At 44.7% G+C, this 19,930-nt stretch overlaps 1 protein-coding gene across 1 annotated transcript in view; it reads left to right on the forward strand.

The window, feature by feature from the left end:
- Positions 1 to 1,445: 1,445 nt before the first annotated feature.
- Positions 1,446 to 19,930, forward strand: part of CAPN13 (calpain 13) — a gene marked incomplete at its 3' end in the record, with an annotated part of 37,174 nt that continues 18,689 nt past the window's right edge. Inside the window, exons 1-7 of the mRNA XM_010016266.1 lie at positions 1,446 to 1,682; positions 9,737 to 9,806; positions 10,536 to 10,654; positions 14,278 to 14,411; positions 16,219 to 16,393; positions 17,286 to 17,354; positions 19,049 to 19,134. Of these exons, the coding sequence (XP_010014568.1) occupies positions 1,446 to 1,682; positions 9,737 to 9,806; positions 10,536 to 10,654; positions 14,278 to 14,411; positions 16,219 to 16,393; positions 17,286 to 17,354; positions 19,049 to 19,134 (890 nt within the window). The remainder of the gene's footprint in view (positions 1,683 to 9,736; positions 9,807 to 10,535; positions 10,655 to 14,277; positions 14,412 to 16,218; positions 16,394 to 17,285; positions 17,355 to 19,048; positions 19,135 to 19,930) is intronic.

Consider the following 19,930-nt stretch of genomic DNA (forward strand, 5'->3'; position numbering starts at 1 on the left):
CACACACACACACATGCTAAAAACTCTTGTTCTCTGTCAGAAGAGAGGGAACGTGTGTCAGACCCAGCCTTCAAGCTCTGTTAGTTTTAATTTGAGTTTTGGAATTAGTAATCAGTTTTGCTGGAACACTGTTGCAAGAAATAGATCTTAGCATGCATGGGGCCTGGGCACAGTTTCAAATGAGTATTTGTTAAGAAGAAGCCATTCCCTTGTCGTGTTATGGTACATTACATGAGATTTATTTCCATTGTATTAAAAAATGCAAGCCCAAGGGGAATATTCTCTCTCCTTGTTGGCCGAGGGAGGTTTCTGAATTCCATCTGATTTTTTTTGTGGGGCTTTTAATTAAAACAATGAGATGCAAAACTCCTTATTTGTGATATGCTGTTGTTACAATGCCCGGAGGCCGAGTGACTTGAAGCATAGAGAAATGGGATTACACCAAGAAAAAACGTGTATGTGGGGGGCTGTATCACACCTTCAGTGTGTTTTTCACATGTGGGGACGATTCACAATACAAATCTGAGGCTTTGCTCTAACTGGAGCCATCTGCTTTCTTTGTGCCGCACCAGGAACATCTCAGATCTACAGACAAGTTTGGTAGGAAAGAGCCTTTAATCTACTAAAAATAAATATAAATAAATAAATAGAAGAAAAAAAAAGGGGGAGGGGGGGAAGCTGTGACATCCTCTGGCTTGAAAGTGAAATTAAGTGACTTCAGGCTAGAAATTAGCACAGCCAAGTAGATTAATTAAATGTAGGAGTGGCTTGCCCAGGGCATGTGGTGGATCTTCTACTGCTAATTTATGAGAAGGTACGTCTTAAGTGGAAGCCAGGGCAGGAATTGCTGGCCCTATCTCAGCATTGTAGCTGTAGGGAGTCTGTTGGGTTGTCTGAAGCTGGTTGGAAGCCACCCCAATCTGCATGGGGTCTTTGGAGCAGATCCCAAGGAAAGGTAAGTCTCTGGTGCCTTTGCAACTCACGGAGAGTGACTATCAAGCACTCATTAGTAGAAATGCAATAACGTAACTCAAAAATGCCCTGTGTACCTCACAGCAGCCTTCCTGCTCATACCACCACCATCCTCTCCTGTGTCTGCAGCTCCTGCTCCATCCCTTATGCTCACTTATGTTACAGATGCACCTCAGTGCTAACACAGCGGCTTGCTAACAGCTTTGCTCTCTGTCTTCAGGGTAGACTCAAAATTGAATTTGTAGCAGTGACAGCACTGGTTTAAGATAAACCAGTTGGGATTTGACAACTACTCTTTCCTCATGCATTTCCAGCTAATAAGGATTTTGTCACTGTGACTGCCCTCAGCTTCACAAGCACAAAACTCTTGGGGGTATGGGGAGGTGTTTGCTTCCCCATACACTCGTAAGGCACCACTTTTGGTCAGGAAACTAATAGCAGTCCATGTCTCTCCTCCACAGGAAAGGGGCACAATGTTTGCCCCTGGCTCTGGTCTGACATCAGAGCAGGGCTGGCAAGCAACAGGGACAACGGGAAGCCTCCAGAACCTGAAGAAATTTAATAACCAGGACTTCAACCGCCTGCGAGCCTCATGTTTGAGCCAAGGACTGCTTTTTGAGGATGCCACCTTCCCTGCTCATGTCAGCTCCATCGGTCCCAACCTACTCCCAGAGGATAAGCTGTGGCAAATACAATGGAAGAGGCCAACAGTGAGTTACACCAGCTGCAGTGTTTCTTAGTCCATGGGAGCACTGATGGCCAGGGGCTAAAGGCCTTCATCTTGGGGACAGAGATCTGTGCTAACCAGGGAAGTAGACCCCAAGGGGAACACTGGGAGCACAACACTGAGGGGTTCTTGCTGTGGGATGTGTGGAGGAAAGATAACTTCTGTAACATTAATGATTTCATTGGGTATGTTTTTATAGGAAACTTGTTTCCACCCATGAACCTGACTAGAACTAGTGCTCCCACTTTGATCTGCTTCTAGAGGACTTCACGTCAACCTGAAAAGCTGTCTAATTCTATTAAAGATCTCTGATTTCTGAAATCCAAGCCACTGACTCAGCAATACCTAGTTAAAGTAATTGGGACAAGGAAGGGAATGAAGTGTGTTTATCTGCTGATTCGTAGTTGCAGTTTAATAGGCAGCTGTCATCATCTGGCATATGGATGTTTAAAGGGGAAGGTGGAATTACATACTCAGCTCTTTTATCCTAGGACCTACTTCAGGGAATCTTTCCATGATCAGACTGTGCTATATAGCACTGCTATGTACCATTTACTGCTAATGCAGCTACTGGATTTGCCATGTGCTGCCCCTTTGCTGGGTTTTTCTGAGCACAGCACTGATGCCTGAGACTATTGGTTTCCCTGGGCTGGAGCAAACCAGTCCTTCTTCGCGAAGGAAACCCCCAGGGTAGAGAGAGTAACTGTGAGAGACAGGACAAGACAACTGGAGAAGATTTATTTAGATGGTGGATGCAAGTAAGGCAATGAGGGTATGCTGGAGCTTAGTAGTGTGGTGGCTGTGGCATAGCAGCATCAGAGGCTGCTGCTAGCATGGACATTGAAAGTCATGGGTCCCAGAAGGGAAGCAGGCTAGGACAGGGAGCCTGCAGAGCTCGTAAATGTGGATGCCTGAATGGAAAGGTGGGAAGTCCCAGCCTCAGTGTAAATGCAATGGGATACAGTGAAGAGTTAGATGGAGCAGAAGCCGCAGCTTGAACAATAACAGGGCTGTGGAGGCAGTGTTGTGGTGATGGGGATGGGGCCTGAGGCTTGAACTTCTCACTAACTGCTGCTGCAGCAGGGCCCGAAAGCATCAGAGGAGTTGTGTGTGCAAAGGTAAAGGCACTTTCAGTCTGTGTCAGTGCTTTCTCATGTGGCTTGTAAAGTGAGCTGGTTTAATATGGGAGTCCCTGAAGATGGAGGTAAGCCAGGAGTACCAGGACAGCATGTGAAATGCCACTTCTAACTCTGCAGTAGTTGCAGTTTCCCATCAGATGGGGACTGCTACAGACTGTGTTTTCATCCCCAGGCCCTCAGTCTACATTGATTGAAATGTGTGCAATTTCTAACAGAGATTTGCATGGGGTACTTCAAACATTACTAGAGGTGGGGCTGGAGGTACCAGGTACAGTAGGAGCTCTGCAATTAACTGTTCTTGTGGTTCACCTGCAGTTTTGAGAAATGGAAGAGAAGTTCTATTTTAGACTGAACAAATTATTTTCTATAGCTGGGCTTTTATAAAGACCAAAGGGAAATTCTCCTTGAAGAGTTATGTCAGATTTAAAAAACTGAGGTGCTTCTTTAAAACTGTGCAGGACAAATGAACTTTTGTCCTTTTCCTTCACACAAGGAGTAGAGTGGAACAGAGGAAGTCATAGAACGATCTGCTGTTGCTGAATACACGTTTTTAATCAATTAAGGTTTAGACTAAAGATTTCACTCTGATCTGACCATAATGCATAGTACTACACAGATGCAAAAAGAAATCAAATTAGGATGATCAAGACAATGTGAATTGTAGTGGTACTGAATGTGGAATGCTTTACCTTTGCTAACTTTGGTTATATCTTTGAATGTGGTATGTTCCAGTATCTGAAGGGCGCCTACAGGGATGCTGGAGAGGGCTCTTCATCAGGGACTGTAGTGATAGGACAAGGGATGATGGGTTTAAACTTAAACAGGGGAGATTTAGGTTGGATATAAAGAAAAAGTTCTTCCCTGTAATGTGCTAAGGCACTGGCACAGCTTCCCCAGGGAAGCTCTGTTTGCCCCATCCCTGGCGGTGTTCAAGGCCAAGTTGGACACAGGGACTTTGAGCTACCTGGTGCAGTAGAAGGTGTCCCTGCCCATGGGAGGGGGTTGGAAATAAATGGTCTTAAGGTCCTTTCCAACCCAAACCATTCTATGATTCTATGTGTGAGAGGAGATTACCATGTACGCAGCAAGGCCCTGCATCAGTGATAGCCCTCCATTGTGCTCAGTGTGGTTCCCATTATAGAAGTTAAGGGTAGTCTCTGAACTTCAGTGCTTATGCTTTAAAAAAAGATTAAAATGGGCAGAGCATGAAGTTGCTGAAGATCTTTCTGGAGTCTTCAAGGTCACAGGCCCCTGCTCCTGCACTGCTCATCCTTCGTCCATTCAGGACCCTGTAGCTCCCTTATGGAGGGAGGGATTGCTGAGCAAAAGCTGGCGTAGGACACTCCCACCCCTGCTTAAAACAGACTGGGATGTCTGGGAGGCAACCAGGAAAGGGAAAAGCTACAAGGTAGCCAGGCCAGAATCAACATGAGAGAAATCACTGAGTGCCTCTCATATAACTTGTAGGAGTGTGTGTGGTGAAAGGACTCAAGTAGCCAACATGGGTTTCCTCTGCATCATCACAGTCTGTTCATAGCATCAAGACATGCTATGGACTTCTTGGGTATTTATCTCATATCTGGTGTCAGGAGAAGGGAAGAATAGGATCAAAAAGAAGTCCAGCAGTCTGAGGCCTTGGGTAGAAGCCACAGAAAGAGATTGCTTTAGTTTGAGTTTGAGCAAGGGATATATCCTGTTCTCTTAGCAGAGGCTCAGAACTGTCCTACTGCATTTAACATCTAAAAAGCATTTTGGAAAATGACATACTTTGAGCCAGTGTTTGTTTGCTGGGAAAAGTGATTTGTCATTTGATTCAGTAATTTTGAAAAAAGGCTTCCTCAGATATTTTTCCTCCCTTCCTCTGTCCCTTCCCAAAGCAAATCTAACCTTCTTTCAGGAACCGAGTGAATTTGCACTGCTTTTGGTGGTTATTTGTTTATTGACCTTTTACTTAATTCCCAGAAAATACTATCAGCATTAAGGAATTTTGAACCTAGGAACCAGCTAAACCAAAATGGATCCTTTAAAAAAAAACCATTTTGCAGTCAGAATCTTTCCAGACAGATAAGCTGAGCTGGGCTTCCTACTGCATCAGCCTTGGCCTATGTAGGTGGAGGGGAGAAAAAGACAGATTTTGTCCAGGCAAGAAATCAGACAGTGGTTTGTAGTTAAGACATAGTTCTTATATTAAAGAAAAAGGGTGGGAGGGAGAAATATGGCTTGTTACATGAGCTGCTTTAATAAAGCAAGTTACAGGAAATGAATAACGATGAGGGATGGTGCTGTTCTGTGCTACCTGCATGTTTGTCACCTTGGGGCCAAAGCTGCTTGCCAGCTGTTCCTGATGGAGTTCACAGCTCCAGTACTTCCCAGGGGCCACAAGGCCCTTGGATCCTGCTCAGTATATCTCCTTGATGAAAATCAAAATTGATTCACCTGATTTTGAGGGTGTGTGTGCAATCAGTGTAATTGAACAGCTTTTCCAGGCTGCCATTGTGTCAGCCCTCGCCTACTCGGCTGATTGCATCTGACCTCAGCTTCAGAGTTCATATTTTCGGGCTGGGGAAGCTGCAGTGCGTCACCATTTATTACACCTATCTTTCTGTACAGGCTTTGGATGAGGAGGGTTTATCTGCATAATATCTCCCGGCTCTGTTGATTTTTGGAGAGGGCTGGTTGTATGTGGCGGGAGGGGAATGCATGGATCCTACATTGAGCGAAAAGTAGCGCTCTGATGATGGTCTGTTTCACCTGCCTCCCTCTTTCTCAGGCTGGGGACTCAGCTAGCAGGATTGTATGACTGTGGTGACCACAGGGGAATAGTTGGTATCACCCAGCTTGTACTCTATGGTCTAAGTGGGAGGTTTCAAGACCTGTAAGGAAACTGCCTCTCAAAGGCTTGGGGTAGACAGGTCTATCTCCCTTGTTTACCTCAGTTGTATTTGCCTCCTGTGTTTGCAATTGTCATTACATTTTAGCACTGAGCCACACAAAGCAAACGGGTTGCAAGTAAAATCTGAGCTGTTTTCTGTTCCTGGTGGTTGTTGGACACCAGTCTGTGCGCCAACAGGACTTTGCTCTTACATGTGTGGGCTCCGCACCTATGAAGAGTCTGACAACCTCATTCTGCCATTGTGAAAGAGAGCTGGAGCAAAGCAGGATTTTTTAAGGAACTAAGGCATTTGTATCAAACACAAGTAATAGGAATTGAGCTATTCTGCTCAGAGCAGAGACACGAGTTCTGGTGGTGCAAGAAAACTCCTTGAGATTAGCCTGGTTCTTCCTGTCAAAGAGAATGTCAAAGAAAAGTACAATATGAGTTTAAAAAATAAATAGATTAGGCAGATTCCCAATTCCCTCATGGCCTAAAAAACACAAAACTGTGGATAGAGCCTCCAGCCTGGAAGTCCTTTAGCCTCCAAGAGGTGGACAGTGGGAGGATGTATGCAGGGGGAGCATTAGCTTCAGCTTTTTTGATTATCCTTTCCCTCTCCAAGCTGCTGGAGACAAGTCATTGCAACAGGCAGACCTTTGTTGTGGTGCAGCACAGTTTATCCTTTGTTCTTCCCTCCATTGTTATTCCAAGTGGCTTATTTCTGTGTTAGTTACTCTGTGGAGGTTTCCTGTGGTTATGGAATGTATGCAGTGGTGTGCCTGACCCCTTCTTGGTGCACTGCTAGGCAGTGCCTTCAGCCCAGAGAACTGCAATACCGTGTTTGCTTAATCCAGAGCAACACTATTCCAGGCACAGCACGGGTGCTGAATTAAGGTTTGTCCAGCTGAGAACTGAGTTTGGCTTTCAATCAATAGCAGCCTTTTTATTTATTGTAATTGGTGTGTGTTGAACAGGGAACACTGTGGGTCACCATGGCAGGATGTGTCGGGAAGGTGAACCTGGAGCAGGCGGGAGTGATGCAAGTGCAGCTGAAGGGAAAGATGCATTGTTGTGGCAGGAGCAGAAGCCAGGCTGGGATTTACTGAAGGGTTAAAGTGAACTGATAAGGAGGTAGCTGTGTGAAGAGTCATTTCCTGCTTCTTAGTTTCTTGAGCCTGCACTTGGAATCATGATAGGCCAGCGGGGAGATCTGTGGGAAGGCGGCCACAGCCAAACCACCATACTGAGAAGTCAGACTGGCTTATGCCTGCAGTCAGACTGGTTTATGCTGCCTATGAAATCCCACCTTGGGCTTCCAGTTTTGCTCAGAAATGTTTGACTGTGTCCTTTGCATGTGGCCTACATCTATGCTACTCACCTCTAACTTCTAGGGCCTTATCCTTCCTTAAGGATGTCAAGCAGTTACAAAAAGAACTTTACAGACAAATGCATGCACAGGGCACTGTCCTTCCACCTCTCTAATTAATTCTCCGTCTTGCCCCTTGTATAAACAGTATTTCTGTGGTAAGACTATTCCCAGGAGGATGAACTTGTTTGAACTTGAACTTCTCTTTTATTCTGAATGCATAATGAAGTCCTCAATGGGCCAGGGAAAAGCGAGTGATGATAGCTTTGTCCTGGGGTGATGAGTTTAGGCAGAGCGCTTGACTTGCAGACCATATGGTTGCCTTCACTGCTGGACTCATGGGTACTCTGAAGGGAAACCATGTGTCTCCTTGAGCTCCCTCTTCTTTTCCCCCTCTGGCTAAAACTGAGAAATCTCAGGGAAGATGCCACAAAGCCTCATCATAATTTTGCAGTGAAACAGAGCACTGCTTCTGGACAGACTTATAATTAAAGCTGTGGTTTCTCTATTTGTAGCACAATTTGAGCACTAGCAAATAGTGAGGCACATTTTGTATAGTGGCAACTATGTGCTTAGCTGTGTTTTGCACTACTAGATGATAGTTTCTGGTGGTTTATGACTTTGAAAGAAGAGGAGCTAATTGGAGGCTTCCTTTCCTTGTGGTTGAGAAGGCCGAGATTTCCAAAGCGCTGCACCCATCACAATTATGTCGTCTCTAAGCTCTTTCAGAAACCCTGTGCATTTAGCTAGGGCTCCCTCCACACAGCATCCTTCAAGGGAACAACCATTCCACTACTGACTGCAGGGGTCGTGCTCTTCCAGAACTCTTCTGCGTATCTAGTCTTGCAATTCCCCACCACTGCCCCCTCCTGCCTTTGCTTCAGCTTCTGCTTCTAAATCTGTAGGAATACACCCCGCCTGGAAGCAAAGCTTAGTGTATTGTGGGTGAGGATTATAGCAAGAGTGTTTGCCTTCAGCTTTTGTCCCCTATGATAGCCATAATCGTCTGTATGCACAGGCAAGGCATGTTGGATGGGGCTGACTTCAGATCATGTCTTCATTTTTTAGACAAAATCACTGGTTATTCTCGGCAAGGAACCTGCTTAGGGACTCAACTCACCCCTGTTTGTTTACTGGGGAGTTGAATGTCTTGATGAGCAATAGGATATCTGCTGAGACATCTAATGGGCTGACTTTTCAGCTGGTCTCTGTAACAGTGCACTTAAGAGCTTTATTGTCCCAGCAGAGAGCAGACCATCAGCCCTTTCCTGGGGAATCTGCATAAGAGAAGCAGCTGTCTTCCCATCAGTTTCAGGCTGATGTTTCTATATGGTGGTTACCCCTATGGCACCTCTGCACTGTAGCACATCTATCAGAGCCCAGCCACTGTGCCTGGGGCAACTAAGACTTCAACTGCCTCAGAAATGATGGGGGAACAAAAATACCCATTCCTTTATGCTGTTGGTAAATCTTTTATCACAAATCCCTGAAGACCTGAGATGATAGGTGCGGATGGATACATGAAAGCATCTGTCCAGGAAGATGCCTGCCCAGGCTGCTTTCCCTGGTGTCAGCAGTGCTATGGGAGCATGATGTGTCCACCAGCCTGGAGCAGCAATGTAGTGTTCTATCTTCTCCTGACAGGGAAACTTCTTGGAGGGGTTTGATCACCGTGAAGCCATTTCAGAAACCTGACAGGGTTTGCTAATGCTGAGCTCATGCAACCGTGCGAGTCACGTTGTCAGCTGGTCTCATTTTTGTGCAGCATGTCAAATCGATTTGGGAGAAGAAATGCCAGGGCCTGCTTAAGGATGAGCTGCTGTATTATTTTTCTTACTCAGATGTGGGTTTTTTCTCTCTTTTATCTCTTCATTTTCTTAGGTACATGGCAACTTCCCTGTTTAAGGCTGATTGCTCTTTCAAAACAGAGCTTTACCCAGTTGGGTGTGCCAAGGGTGGCTCACGGGGGGTGCTTAGACCATTTCTACCTGAGCAGTCAAGATATCCCAGACCAATAGCAGAGGCAGGGAGGAGAATGGTTCACATGTCTGTGTGCAAACCGGGCTCTGGAGTGTTTCCCCCTTCACTGCCCAAGCCAGACTTTCTGCAAGGAAAATTCTCCCTGAACTAAAAATGTCAGCCAGGCCTATGGGATTTTGCAGCCAGAGATTAAGCTCTCTTTCTATAGCTTCCTCACCAGAGTGATGAAGATCAGCCCAGGCTGATCTGTATTAGTCCTGCATGGAAACACAAATAAAACATTCCTAGACCCATTGCTGAGCTGAAGTACAGATCCCATTCCAGATTGCTTGTGTCTCTGTGTCTCTGCCCCTCTCTCCCCCAGGAAAGTGCATGATTTTGCAGCCAGGCTCAGATGCCTCTTTGAAAGGTGTTGGTAGCATTAGACAAACCCAAATGAAAACTCAGTGCACACCCAGCCACAAGCCCCCATCCCTAGGAATAGCTGAGAAGACTAAAGAAGAGGTGCCCGAGTATCTTTCCTGGTTTTATTGGTGACAGGCAACAAAACATCAGGGCTCAAGAGGAATAGTTTTCAGATGTGGAAAAGGTAGGCAAGCAAAGGGCTTCAAGGAGCAGGAGCACACTGCTGGCAAGGTAGGGTACTCACGCCGCTCTTTGCATTTTCCTTCCTCCAGGAACTGCAGAGAAATCCTCGTTTGATCATAGATGGAGTTAGCAGATTTGATATCATGCAAGGAGAAATAGGTAAGGTCATAGTCCTGTTTTGGAAAAGATTGGCACAAAGCAATAGACTGCGATTGCTTTGCTATGTTCTGAGTGCTTGGTGGGAAGACCATGGTAGCTGCAGTAAACAATGACTGCAGGTCAATCCAGACTCTCACAAGTCCACACACAATTTATTGCAGATATTTAACAGGATTCCCAAATGTAGCAGCTCTAATCCCTGTTACTTATATAGGACACCTGCCCTCTATGTATATAAGGACAGGTCCAACTGAGATCGGGCAGATGCTTCAAGTACAAGGGTCACGGTTCTGAGGTAATTAGGCACAGCTCCAGCATGTGTCTGCACCCTGTATTGCTTCCATCCTTTTCTCCTGGCCCATAACCATGTTTGTCTTTGATAGCAGCTCTGCTCCCATATAGAAATGTCTTCCCATTTCTCACCCCATTGAGAGGTTTGTAGATTTCCTAATCCGTATTCTAGACTGCAGGTCTCAATGTGACCACAAAAGATAGGAGAAGAATGAAAGTAGAAGAGAATAGCTGGGTGGCATCAGGGTTCCCAGTGGACATTGTTGTTGAATACTGCATTCAGTGTTTCGGGGGAGGAAAAGGAGACACAAGAACATTGGTTTCTTTTAACAAAGCAGTTTCTGGATGTCTTGGATGTTGAAGACCACTCTCCTAAAGAGTTAGTTATGGTTCACAAGAGTAACTGACTGAATATACTGAAATCTTCTCTCCCTTGAGGTGACTGCTGGATGCTGGCTGCCCTGGGCTCCCTGACACTGCAGAAGCAATTCTTGGGAAATGTTTTACCAAGGGATCAAGGATTCCAGAATGATTATGCTGGGATTTTTCATTTCCGGGTATGTATTCTCTGTTGTATTGGTACTGCTTGGGCTTGGCTGGTTGGATTATAGAGGGATCTAAACCGTCATCCCAAATCTCAACAGCTTTGAATGTTTTGGTTCTTCAGTGCTGATGCCCGGTCCAGAGCTTTGCAGACAACCCCAAATTTTCTAATGATTCCTTGTGCTCCACGTGGTGCAATCACATTGCAGAGAATTGGAAAACCTTTCTGAAAGTTATGACTCCAGAGATACTGATACCAGCTGTTCAGATGGATTTGTGTGTATATATATGTTTGACCTGGTATTCTGGTATCTGCTGTGATTTGGACATTTGTTATGGCTGTCAACACACCTGCGTTCTTTATCTATTTGGTCTCATTTCTGTATCTCCATGTATTTCACCTTGCCCTTTTAGCTCGTGGAAATGGCTTGAAATTACAAATCCTTGGAGACAAATCAGAGGAGCAGGCTTTTGGTATTTTGAAAGGAGATTTTTTTCAGAGAGAAGAACTCTTGAAGCTCTCTGAATCTCCCAGGAAGGTGACAGGGATAGTAACTGGCAGGCTTTGCTTTCTTGTGTCTGAGTGGACCAAATATCTGTGGGATTAGAAGCACTTGCAGTACCATTAAGCTCCAGAGGCTAAACTGGATGTAGAGAATCAGTGTATACTCGACCATTCATCATCCCCCTTCTTTCACAAATCGTTTTGTTATATGTAGTTCAGTTCTCTGGCACTGAGATTTCTTTGACTCCTGGGACCTCTCATGGAGCAGCACCAGGAGGATTATCTTGCAGGCAGTCTAAATTTTGCTCTGTTCCTTTGCTCCTTCGAATACCAGATGTTTCTTGGTCTATTTCCAGCATGCAGAGGTGCTGTATGAGATAAACCAGCTGTATGAGATAAACCAGCTAAAGGGACACTGGTCTGCTTCAAACACATTAAAAGGATGCAAGCTAGATTGTCTTTCATGAGAGCTTTGAAAAGATTAGTTAGGAGCAATCCTTAAATCTTAAGCAGCATAAATACCTTACTGTATTTGAAAATGTTTTCCCTGTCATCTCATCTGCAAATCAATGCAACTCTTTCTGGCTTTCCTTGAGCAATAAACCCCTGCGAAAGCTACTCTGAATAGAAATGCTTCTCGGCAATGCTTTCAATTATTCCATCAAAGATATTTTACTGCCATCCACAGGCTAAGCCACCAGTCCTCAGCTCGGTGAAGAATCACAAACGAGCCATATCATATGCTAATGTAATAATTTGAGCTTATAACTTTTTTTTCACCTTTTTGGATCTGGAGCATGTTGTCTCTCAGGCTGCTCCAGTCTTCCTACACAACAGCGGCTGTTTAGCTGTAAGAGTTAAGAACTTCATCAGCTGTAGTAGAGATGAGTGATGTTTTTATCTAGGGAATAATTACACTGAGGTTATTTCACCAGGAATAAAGTTAGTCTTGTGTTTGTACAGGAATCACTTTCTCTGCCACAGAAGCTCTCATGCCTGTGAAGCAAGGTGTGCCACATGTTGTGATAGTGAGCAGCAGTAGCTCAGCCTGGTTAAAAACCAGAAGTAGTCTGTAGGCACTATGTGCTGTTATGGCACGGTGCCTTAACTCGAAACAGGGGGATCTGCTGTGAGTTTAATATCCCTGATGAAATCTTTAAAGGCTAGAAGTGGTCACGACTTCAGTTTCAGGGCACATCCAAAAGGTGCCTTCTAACACCATCAAAAAGAGTGCTTGAAAGGCTTGGGGGTGAAAACCTTGCTCAATTCCAGAACTGGGTTTATCCAAAACCGCTGTCAAGGGAGGAAAAAAAATGAGGCAAAATAACAACACAAGTATCGTTGTTGTCTTGCAACTGTCCATTTCTTTTTCCTCCTCTTCTAAGCCTGGGAAAATAAAGTCCTGATTTAAAAGGCTCCCCACAAACATGGATGCGAAGAACTTCCCTCTTTGCAGCCTGCCTACGCAGGGATTGTTTCATTCATTGTCATGCTCCTAGCTGCAGTACTTTAAATCCTGAGGGTATAAAGGAATTTCATGAAGCCAGACTCTCAAGCCCGAAAGTGAAGGCATTGGCCCTCTCTGAAGGTTTATGGGGGACAGTGGCTTCTCCTGTACCGCTCTTGCAGTCCCAGAGCATCCTAGGACTTTCCATGAGGTTCCTTATTCCCATTGTGTCTTTTCCTGTCCTTGTGAGCTCAGATGAGACCAACATCTGAAAGTCTGCATCAGTCAAGACGAAGCAGCTTTCTTCATCCAGTGAAGAAACATACAGTGCTGTGTTCAGAAGGCCTCCAAGCTTGATCTGCCTACCAAAGATGGCCAAAGAACATGGATTTTGGAAAAACGTCACTCAGTGGGTTTGGACTGCATTAATCCCCATGGGCAGTTCCATATTGCACATGGAACTTTTTTACCTGTTGCATTTGCACATAAAGCACCACAGGGAAGTGTGACTGGATGTCACACCTTTTCTCCATACAGACCTGCTGCTAGGTGTTGACTGATGACAGATGGCATGTTAGATGATGAAAGTCCTTTTGGACTATCCCTTCATCTGTCTTTCCTTTTGGGCTGAGGACAGCTGGTGGCAGGCTTTTCCTCAAACCCTATCCTGCCAAAATCAAGCAGAACCCTCAAATTACTCCTGGAGCTCAAGTTTGGAGAGTCCAAATGTGACACCTCCTGCCACTACTAATGTAGGAAATGAGAGGCTGGGATAAGGCAGGACATAAGTAGGATCAAACCCGCTTTTTGCTTAGCAGACTGTAAGCTGCTTTGCTGCTGGGCACATCTGGTCTTGTGGTTTTCTAACAGAATAGCTCATTTTGAGGTTTTTCCGTTGACCAAAGCTGTTGAAATAAAATCATGCTAGACTAAATCTATTGCTGGCATGCTTCCACTGGAGTCCTTAGCGTTACTGCAAATAAGAGCTTGGCCTCTTATGACTGCGAATCATGCTAAGCTACATTAATCTGCTAATGACTCTGGAAATGGCTCCTTTAGTTCATCCCAACGCATCTCTTTCCTTATCTTCTCCCTTGGAATGTTTCATCAGCTGGAGAAACGCCTGCTCTGTCCGCACGTTGGAGAGACCACCTGCCTCCTCCTCACCTATCAAGGAGATGGATGACACCTCAAAACAGTCCTTAGTCACTACACAGTCCCTGTCCATGACTGTACCTCAGAGTCTTAGTTGAAACACAGAGGATAAAAAAATCTAGAGACTGGATCTTGACAGAGGCTCTTTGGCCAAGAGGTGTGCTGCAGGAGAAAATCCAAGCGCAGCTGAGGAGTGAGGCTCACTGAACTATCTGCATGGTTGTTCTTTATCATCTTGAATGTTTCCTATTGCCCAAGAATATCAGCATATTTCCCCTGTTAAATATTTCCTCCCACTGTTTACAGGACTATTTATATTCCCAAATGACTTCCCTTGCCACTGGGAAATCCAGCCACTTGGGAGTTTGTTTAACAATTAGCCTGAAGCAGTTCAGGAGAGAACTTGCACATATCCATGTTTTAGATTAATTCCTGTGCTGTTTCAAGAGGCTGCTGCTTGGCATGAGTATTAGCTCTTGAAAGGGGCTCATTCTTAGTCTCTCCTCTTTTTTTCTTTTCTTAATTTCCAGTTCTGGCAATATGGAGACTGGGTGGATGTAGTAATAGATGATCGGCTGCCATTCCTAAATGGAAGATACCTGTCTGTGCACCCTCGAACGTCAAATGAATTCTGGCCATCCTTGCTGGAAAAAGCATATGCCAAGTAAATATACCTGCTCTATTCTTATGCCCAGTGCTGAATGCTCTCTACATGTGGTTTCACCCTTCACTTTGCACAAGGCTTACAGGGAGGAGTTCAGGCAGGCAGCTGTGTTTGTTGTGCTGTGCTTATGCAAGGAACTGGTGCTGTATGCAAGCATGAAGCCAACATAACCTGGAGTTGCTGGTCTCAGGCTGAAGACCTAAATGAACCCAGTCCAACTCTGGGATGTTAATGCCTGGGAAGTAAAATGAACCGGGCCATGGCTGGTGACACAAAAGGAGCTGGACATTTCCTCCTTACTTCAGGCAAACTTCTTTGCCTCTGTTTTCCCTTCCATATTTTCCTCTGTTTAAAACTGTGAACTCTAAGCTGGAATTGCCTCTGTTTACAATGACTAATCAGAGATCATAAAGATATTCGGAGCAGAAAATGAGAGGAAGGATGAAGAACATGTCCAGACACAACTCATGCACTCCTGTGAGTCTCTGGTCAGCTCTCTTGTCACACAGAGCACTCTGACTCTTGGCTGAGGTCCCCAAAGTGCTGCAGGGTTAATGATGGTTAATAAAGAGATAATCACTTGTTTAAATCCTCTGAGGAGTGAAGAGATCAAAGTGTGGTCCCTTAGCATCTGTAATATTGCCCATTATTAAACATGCTGAAGAGACATTCCTGTACTAGGGGTAGTATGAAGGGCTGGGACTTGGTACACCTGCCCTAATTCAAGCTGGTGTAATGTTGGCAACGCAGTAAAGAGGAGCTGAAGAAGAGAGCTAATTGTTTTGGCAGACTTGGTCAGGAATAAGCAAATCTTAAAGCAGCATTTAGGTGTCTCAGGAATAGGATACAGTTTGCCCCAAGATATCTCAGGAAAGTTGACTCAGGATTCAGTATCAATTTGCTGCATAAGATTTTAATTACAAAGCAAACCAAAACTCTATTAAATTAAAGTTGCAAGCGATGCTGTTTATGAGATTCCCATTTGAGAAGTTATTCCCTGGTGCCCATGACAAATTCTTTTCATCAGTGTAGGACAAGGACAACCCTTCAAAATACAATTAGCTGCAGACTTCATTTGATTACATTCATTAAATACAGTGTGTATGGAGGGGTTTAACAGCATGCTTTACCTGCTCTAAGTACGGCATGTTCCAGCTTATTTGCTGTCTCAATAAAAAGCACACGATAAAAGCAACAAGGACTGTGGTGGCAATATTAAATTATTATCCTATTATTGCGCTCTAGCAGAGTGAATTCAGAACAGTGCTGAAACCTCCTTTCTGTCTTGCCTTGGGAGCGTGGGCAAATACCTTCACCTCTCTCTTCTTCCTGTTTCACATTTGCAAAAGGGATACTGGTCGTTTTTGTGAAGAATCATGAAAAAAATATGATGTAGAAAGCAACAGTTTGATCTGAAACACCCATTTGAACTATTCACCCTTGGCTCCCTTCCTGTTCAGAAGAAGGAAACTGGGTACTTCATGATGAGATGAAGGTTATGTCCCTAAAACATCTGCATTGGCACGAGATGCACCTTGTTATTTTCCACAGTCTATAAATGGCTCTAGACAGCTGGCTTACACGTGGGTGAATACATAGGAAAAAGTACCTCTCCGCCTTATTCATTCCACAGGATGTGTTGTGCCTGGCCATGTATTTCAGTCATGTTTCCTTTCATTAACAGGCCCCAGTGTCTACATACCCCATGCTCACTGCCTCAGTGTGGAAGCCATCACTGTGCATTGCTTATTAAAGCAGAGTGTGAGGGATAACTAACTTCATGGGGTTTGTTGTGGGTTTGTTTCAGGTTGCAGGGTTCCTACCAACACTTGCATGGAGGCTACCCTTCTGATGCTTTAGTAGACTTCACAGGTGGAGTCCAAGTACAGTTTTCCTTAAAGGATCCTCCTCCTGATCTGGATGAGATACTGAAGGCAGCTGACAAATCTCATTGTCTGATGGGGTGTAGCACCTCAGGCCAGGTGAGTCACATGCAGGGCCAGTAGTGTCCTGGTTTACAGCGTTAGCATGAAGGTTGCTCTTGTCACTGAAAAAGGAAGTCCAGAATCACTCTGTGCAATAGTTACAGTCTATGGATGCCTGAAGAGATCTTGGCAGCAGAAAGTAGATGAGGTTATGCAGTAAGGAACATAAAAGCTTTTGGTAGATTGATGGATTGCTCTGTCAGAGAGGGGTCTGTGGCTTCTTACCTGACTAATTCCACTGCAATAGAGTGGTATCTTCTTGCAGCAGGACTGATTTTGACCTCATAGCTTTGTGACTGGTTCTAGCAAGGCCAAAATGCACCTCTCTTCTGTGAGAGGGTGCTGTTATGGCCTTGCGATTTGCAGGCTTACAGGTGTTAATGCTGGGAAATTGCAAAAGGCTTTGTGATGCTCAGCAAGTGTCTTGCTAAAAGGTTGCCAAGGCTTCCCTTAACAACATGTAAGAGAAGGCTGCAAAGTGTGTGACATGGCTCTTGTAGTGCCTGCTTCATCAGGACATGAAGCTTGGCTGTTCCAAACAAGCCAAGGACTAGCTTCTCAGCTCAGGTGGCTGATGCTGGGCTGTGGGTGGCAGGGAAATCCTGCCAATGACCCAGTCCAGGTTATTCTGCTTTTGCAGCAGCTTTGGTCCACTGAAGAACTTGGAAATTTTTGAGGACCTGTAGTGTTGTTAAATTTACTGGCCTGCTTATGGCTGCAGTGGGAACAACAGTCACGTTCCTCTGGAGCCAGAGTCATCTGAGATATTGGTGTAGTCAAAAGCAAGCCTTGTTTTTTTCTGCCATGCCAAATGACAGTTGTGGGAGTTGATGGCCATACATTTGCAGTGTGGCAGAGAGATAAAAGCTGTGCTTTCTCTCTTCTGCAGCTGAGGAACATAGAGCTGAAGAATGGGATTGTCCAGGGTCATGCCTATACTGTCACTGGAGCTGAGAAGGTAAGATCGAGGACTTGTTCCTGTACTGGTGATCCACCACAAGGCAGTCACACTGCTGCTCTGTTCAGAGTAATTTTAATTAGCTTCACACTTAGGAGGGATTGTTGAAAGCAAATAATTCAGATTCCAGGAGATGGAAGGATTCTGGCACGATGGGAACAGGGAGAAAATCTGAATCCTATTTTTTCTAATGGAAAAATGCAAGATTTTTGGTTTGGGGCACATCAACAGCAAATGCAGCATTTCTGGGGATTTGCATTCCATGCTGACTCTTAAAAAAATCACTTTTCTTTATCAAATGGGAATAGAAGCACTGGCTGAAATTGTGGGATTTGTCATACAATGCAAATCTACATTTGTTCAGCTCAATCACAAGCTGCCAAAAATCACTGTGTGAAAAGTAAGTAACTCGCTGGTTCAGGAACAGCATTTCTCCGTCTTTTAAAGCTGTTCTACCCATGCAGAACTTGTCCTGGCTAGGTATTAATAATGCTGATCTGAAAACAGGACCCATTTATCACACAGATCAAGAGAAATGAAGGATATTTTTAACAGCCAGAAGTCAGAACACGGCTTACTCCGGTAAGCTGTAGTGCACATAAGGAGAGTTAACAGTGAGCAAGGCCAAGAAGGAAACCAAACAGTGGCTATGCTGTCAAGCAAGACAGCTAAAACACATTTTAATCTCAGAACTTAAAGTACTTTGGAAAGGGGACATTGTTTTCCCTAAACTATTTTCTCACTTCTTCCCTTCTCTTTCATGATTTTCTGTATGAACTTGGTTTTGGTTTATAGCCCCTCATACCATGGCATGCAAGATGTCATGCCAGTGTGCTTCTTGTTGGAGGACACTTGCTTGTAGCAAAGAGGCTCCAAAATGGAAGGGTGAGGGTTTCTGGGTTACAGAGAAGGCCCCAGCTGGTTCACCCCAAGACAGGGGTGGAAGGATCCTGAATATTGGAGAGGAAGTAGGCTGTTTCAGCATCCTGCTGCTCATGACATGTGCAGAGAGGAGAAACAGTTTTAGCCCTTTGCCAAGGCATCCATGGGGATGTCCTGTGGGGAATGATTTGAGGCTGGCCAGGGGCTAGACCTTTGCTTGGGAAGATACTGCCATCCAACGCTGCCTGTGTGCATAAGGAGAGCTGGAAACAAAGGGTTTGCTTCTCCTTTCCACTTTCATTGGTGAAAGTGAGTTGCTTCTGGCTTAAACATCAAGAGGAGAGAAGCACTGGAAACTGCAGCTGTTGGAAACCACGGTGCTGTAGATATAGAGCCACAGATTCTGTTTATCATCACCATCTCTCCATGCTGGCTGTTGACATTCACTCCAGGCAGTCTGGTGACCTCATTCCTCAAAGTTTCTGCCTTTGCTGACTCACAGCATTAGATGTGTAGAATCAGGCACTGGAATTTCCCAAGGCCGCTGAAGTCATGCAGTGTGGCAGGGGTGCTGCTGCTTTCCTCTGTGTCAGCTCTTCACTGTCTTCAGGAAAGCAAATTGGGTGCAGTTTTCTCCCACATGTCATTCCTTTACACTGTAGGCACTGATTTTTATCTGCAGTCAAATGAGATCAGAAGTTAAACTAGGTCTTGAAGGTATAGAGGAAGATCCGTTTTATTACCCATCTCATCACTGAATATCACAATTGTGAAAAGCTGTGACTGAGTTTATTTTTCTTTCTTCTTTACAGATATGCTACAAGAATAGCTGGATACATATCATCAGGATCTGGAATCCATGGGGCCGTGGGGAGTGGAAGGGGGCTTGGAGCGATAAGTATGGTCTTAAAGCTTTAATCTCATAAGAAGAACCACTTTTTATAGGCTTATTGTAGAGGACCTCTGCATTGCACCCATTGTAATGAAAAGAACATTTCTAAATCAGTCCATTATAAGTGTTCTTTCCATCTGCAAAGCAACTGCCCACAGAAATCTAATCTGGGGAAAACTAACGCAGCATTGATTTTATGTGCTCATCATTAGGCCTAGCTCAGGTATCGCATTTTGTCTATGTGTACATTTTTCCCAGTGGGTAAATCCAGATAAGTCATGGATGAAAGAGTTATTATTACCTGGACTAAGCTCTGGCCACTTCTCTAGACACTGGCTGGCTGCTTCTATTGAATTCTCCTGTAGCACTCATGCATCCTCCTTCCTGCTCCTTCTTCCCCTCCCATGAGTCTGACTGCAGGAAGAGGATGGTTAGCAGAATTGATGAGAGTAGGGCAGTATTTTTATGCAGTATTGAACACGGAGAGACAAAAAGGGTCATTGGTTATTGCAAAGAAAAAGTGCTGCTGGATGACTTGAACTGATCTTTTGGATCCTGTGTGCAGCTTTGGAGATGCAGGGACCACTTTGCTGCTTTGAGTATAACCTCACTGCTCTTTCCTGAGGAAGGGAACGATACAGAGGAAGACTGCAAAAGTGTTTTATAAATAAATAGATATCAGTTTTCCTGGTGGAATTGCATCAGTGGTTTCCTGACTAGAGAGATGTTCGTGTGTCACTCTGATGTGATTTAATAGCATGCTGCCTCTCCCTGTTGCTAGGATCACTTTTCTCTGCTGAGA

The sequence above is a fragment of the Nestor notabilis genome, unplaced genomic scaffold, assembly GCF_000696875.1.
Source record: "Nestor notabilis isolate BGI_N333 unplaced genomic scaffold, ASM69687v1 scaffold4986, whole genome shotgun sequence".
In the NCBI taxonomy this organism is placed as follows: Eukaryota; Metazoa; Chordata; class Aves; order Psittaciformes; family Psittacidae; genus Nestor; species Nestor notabilis.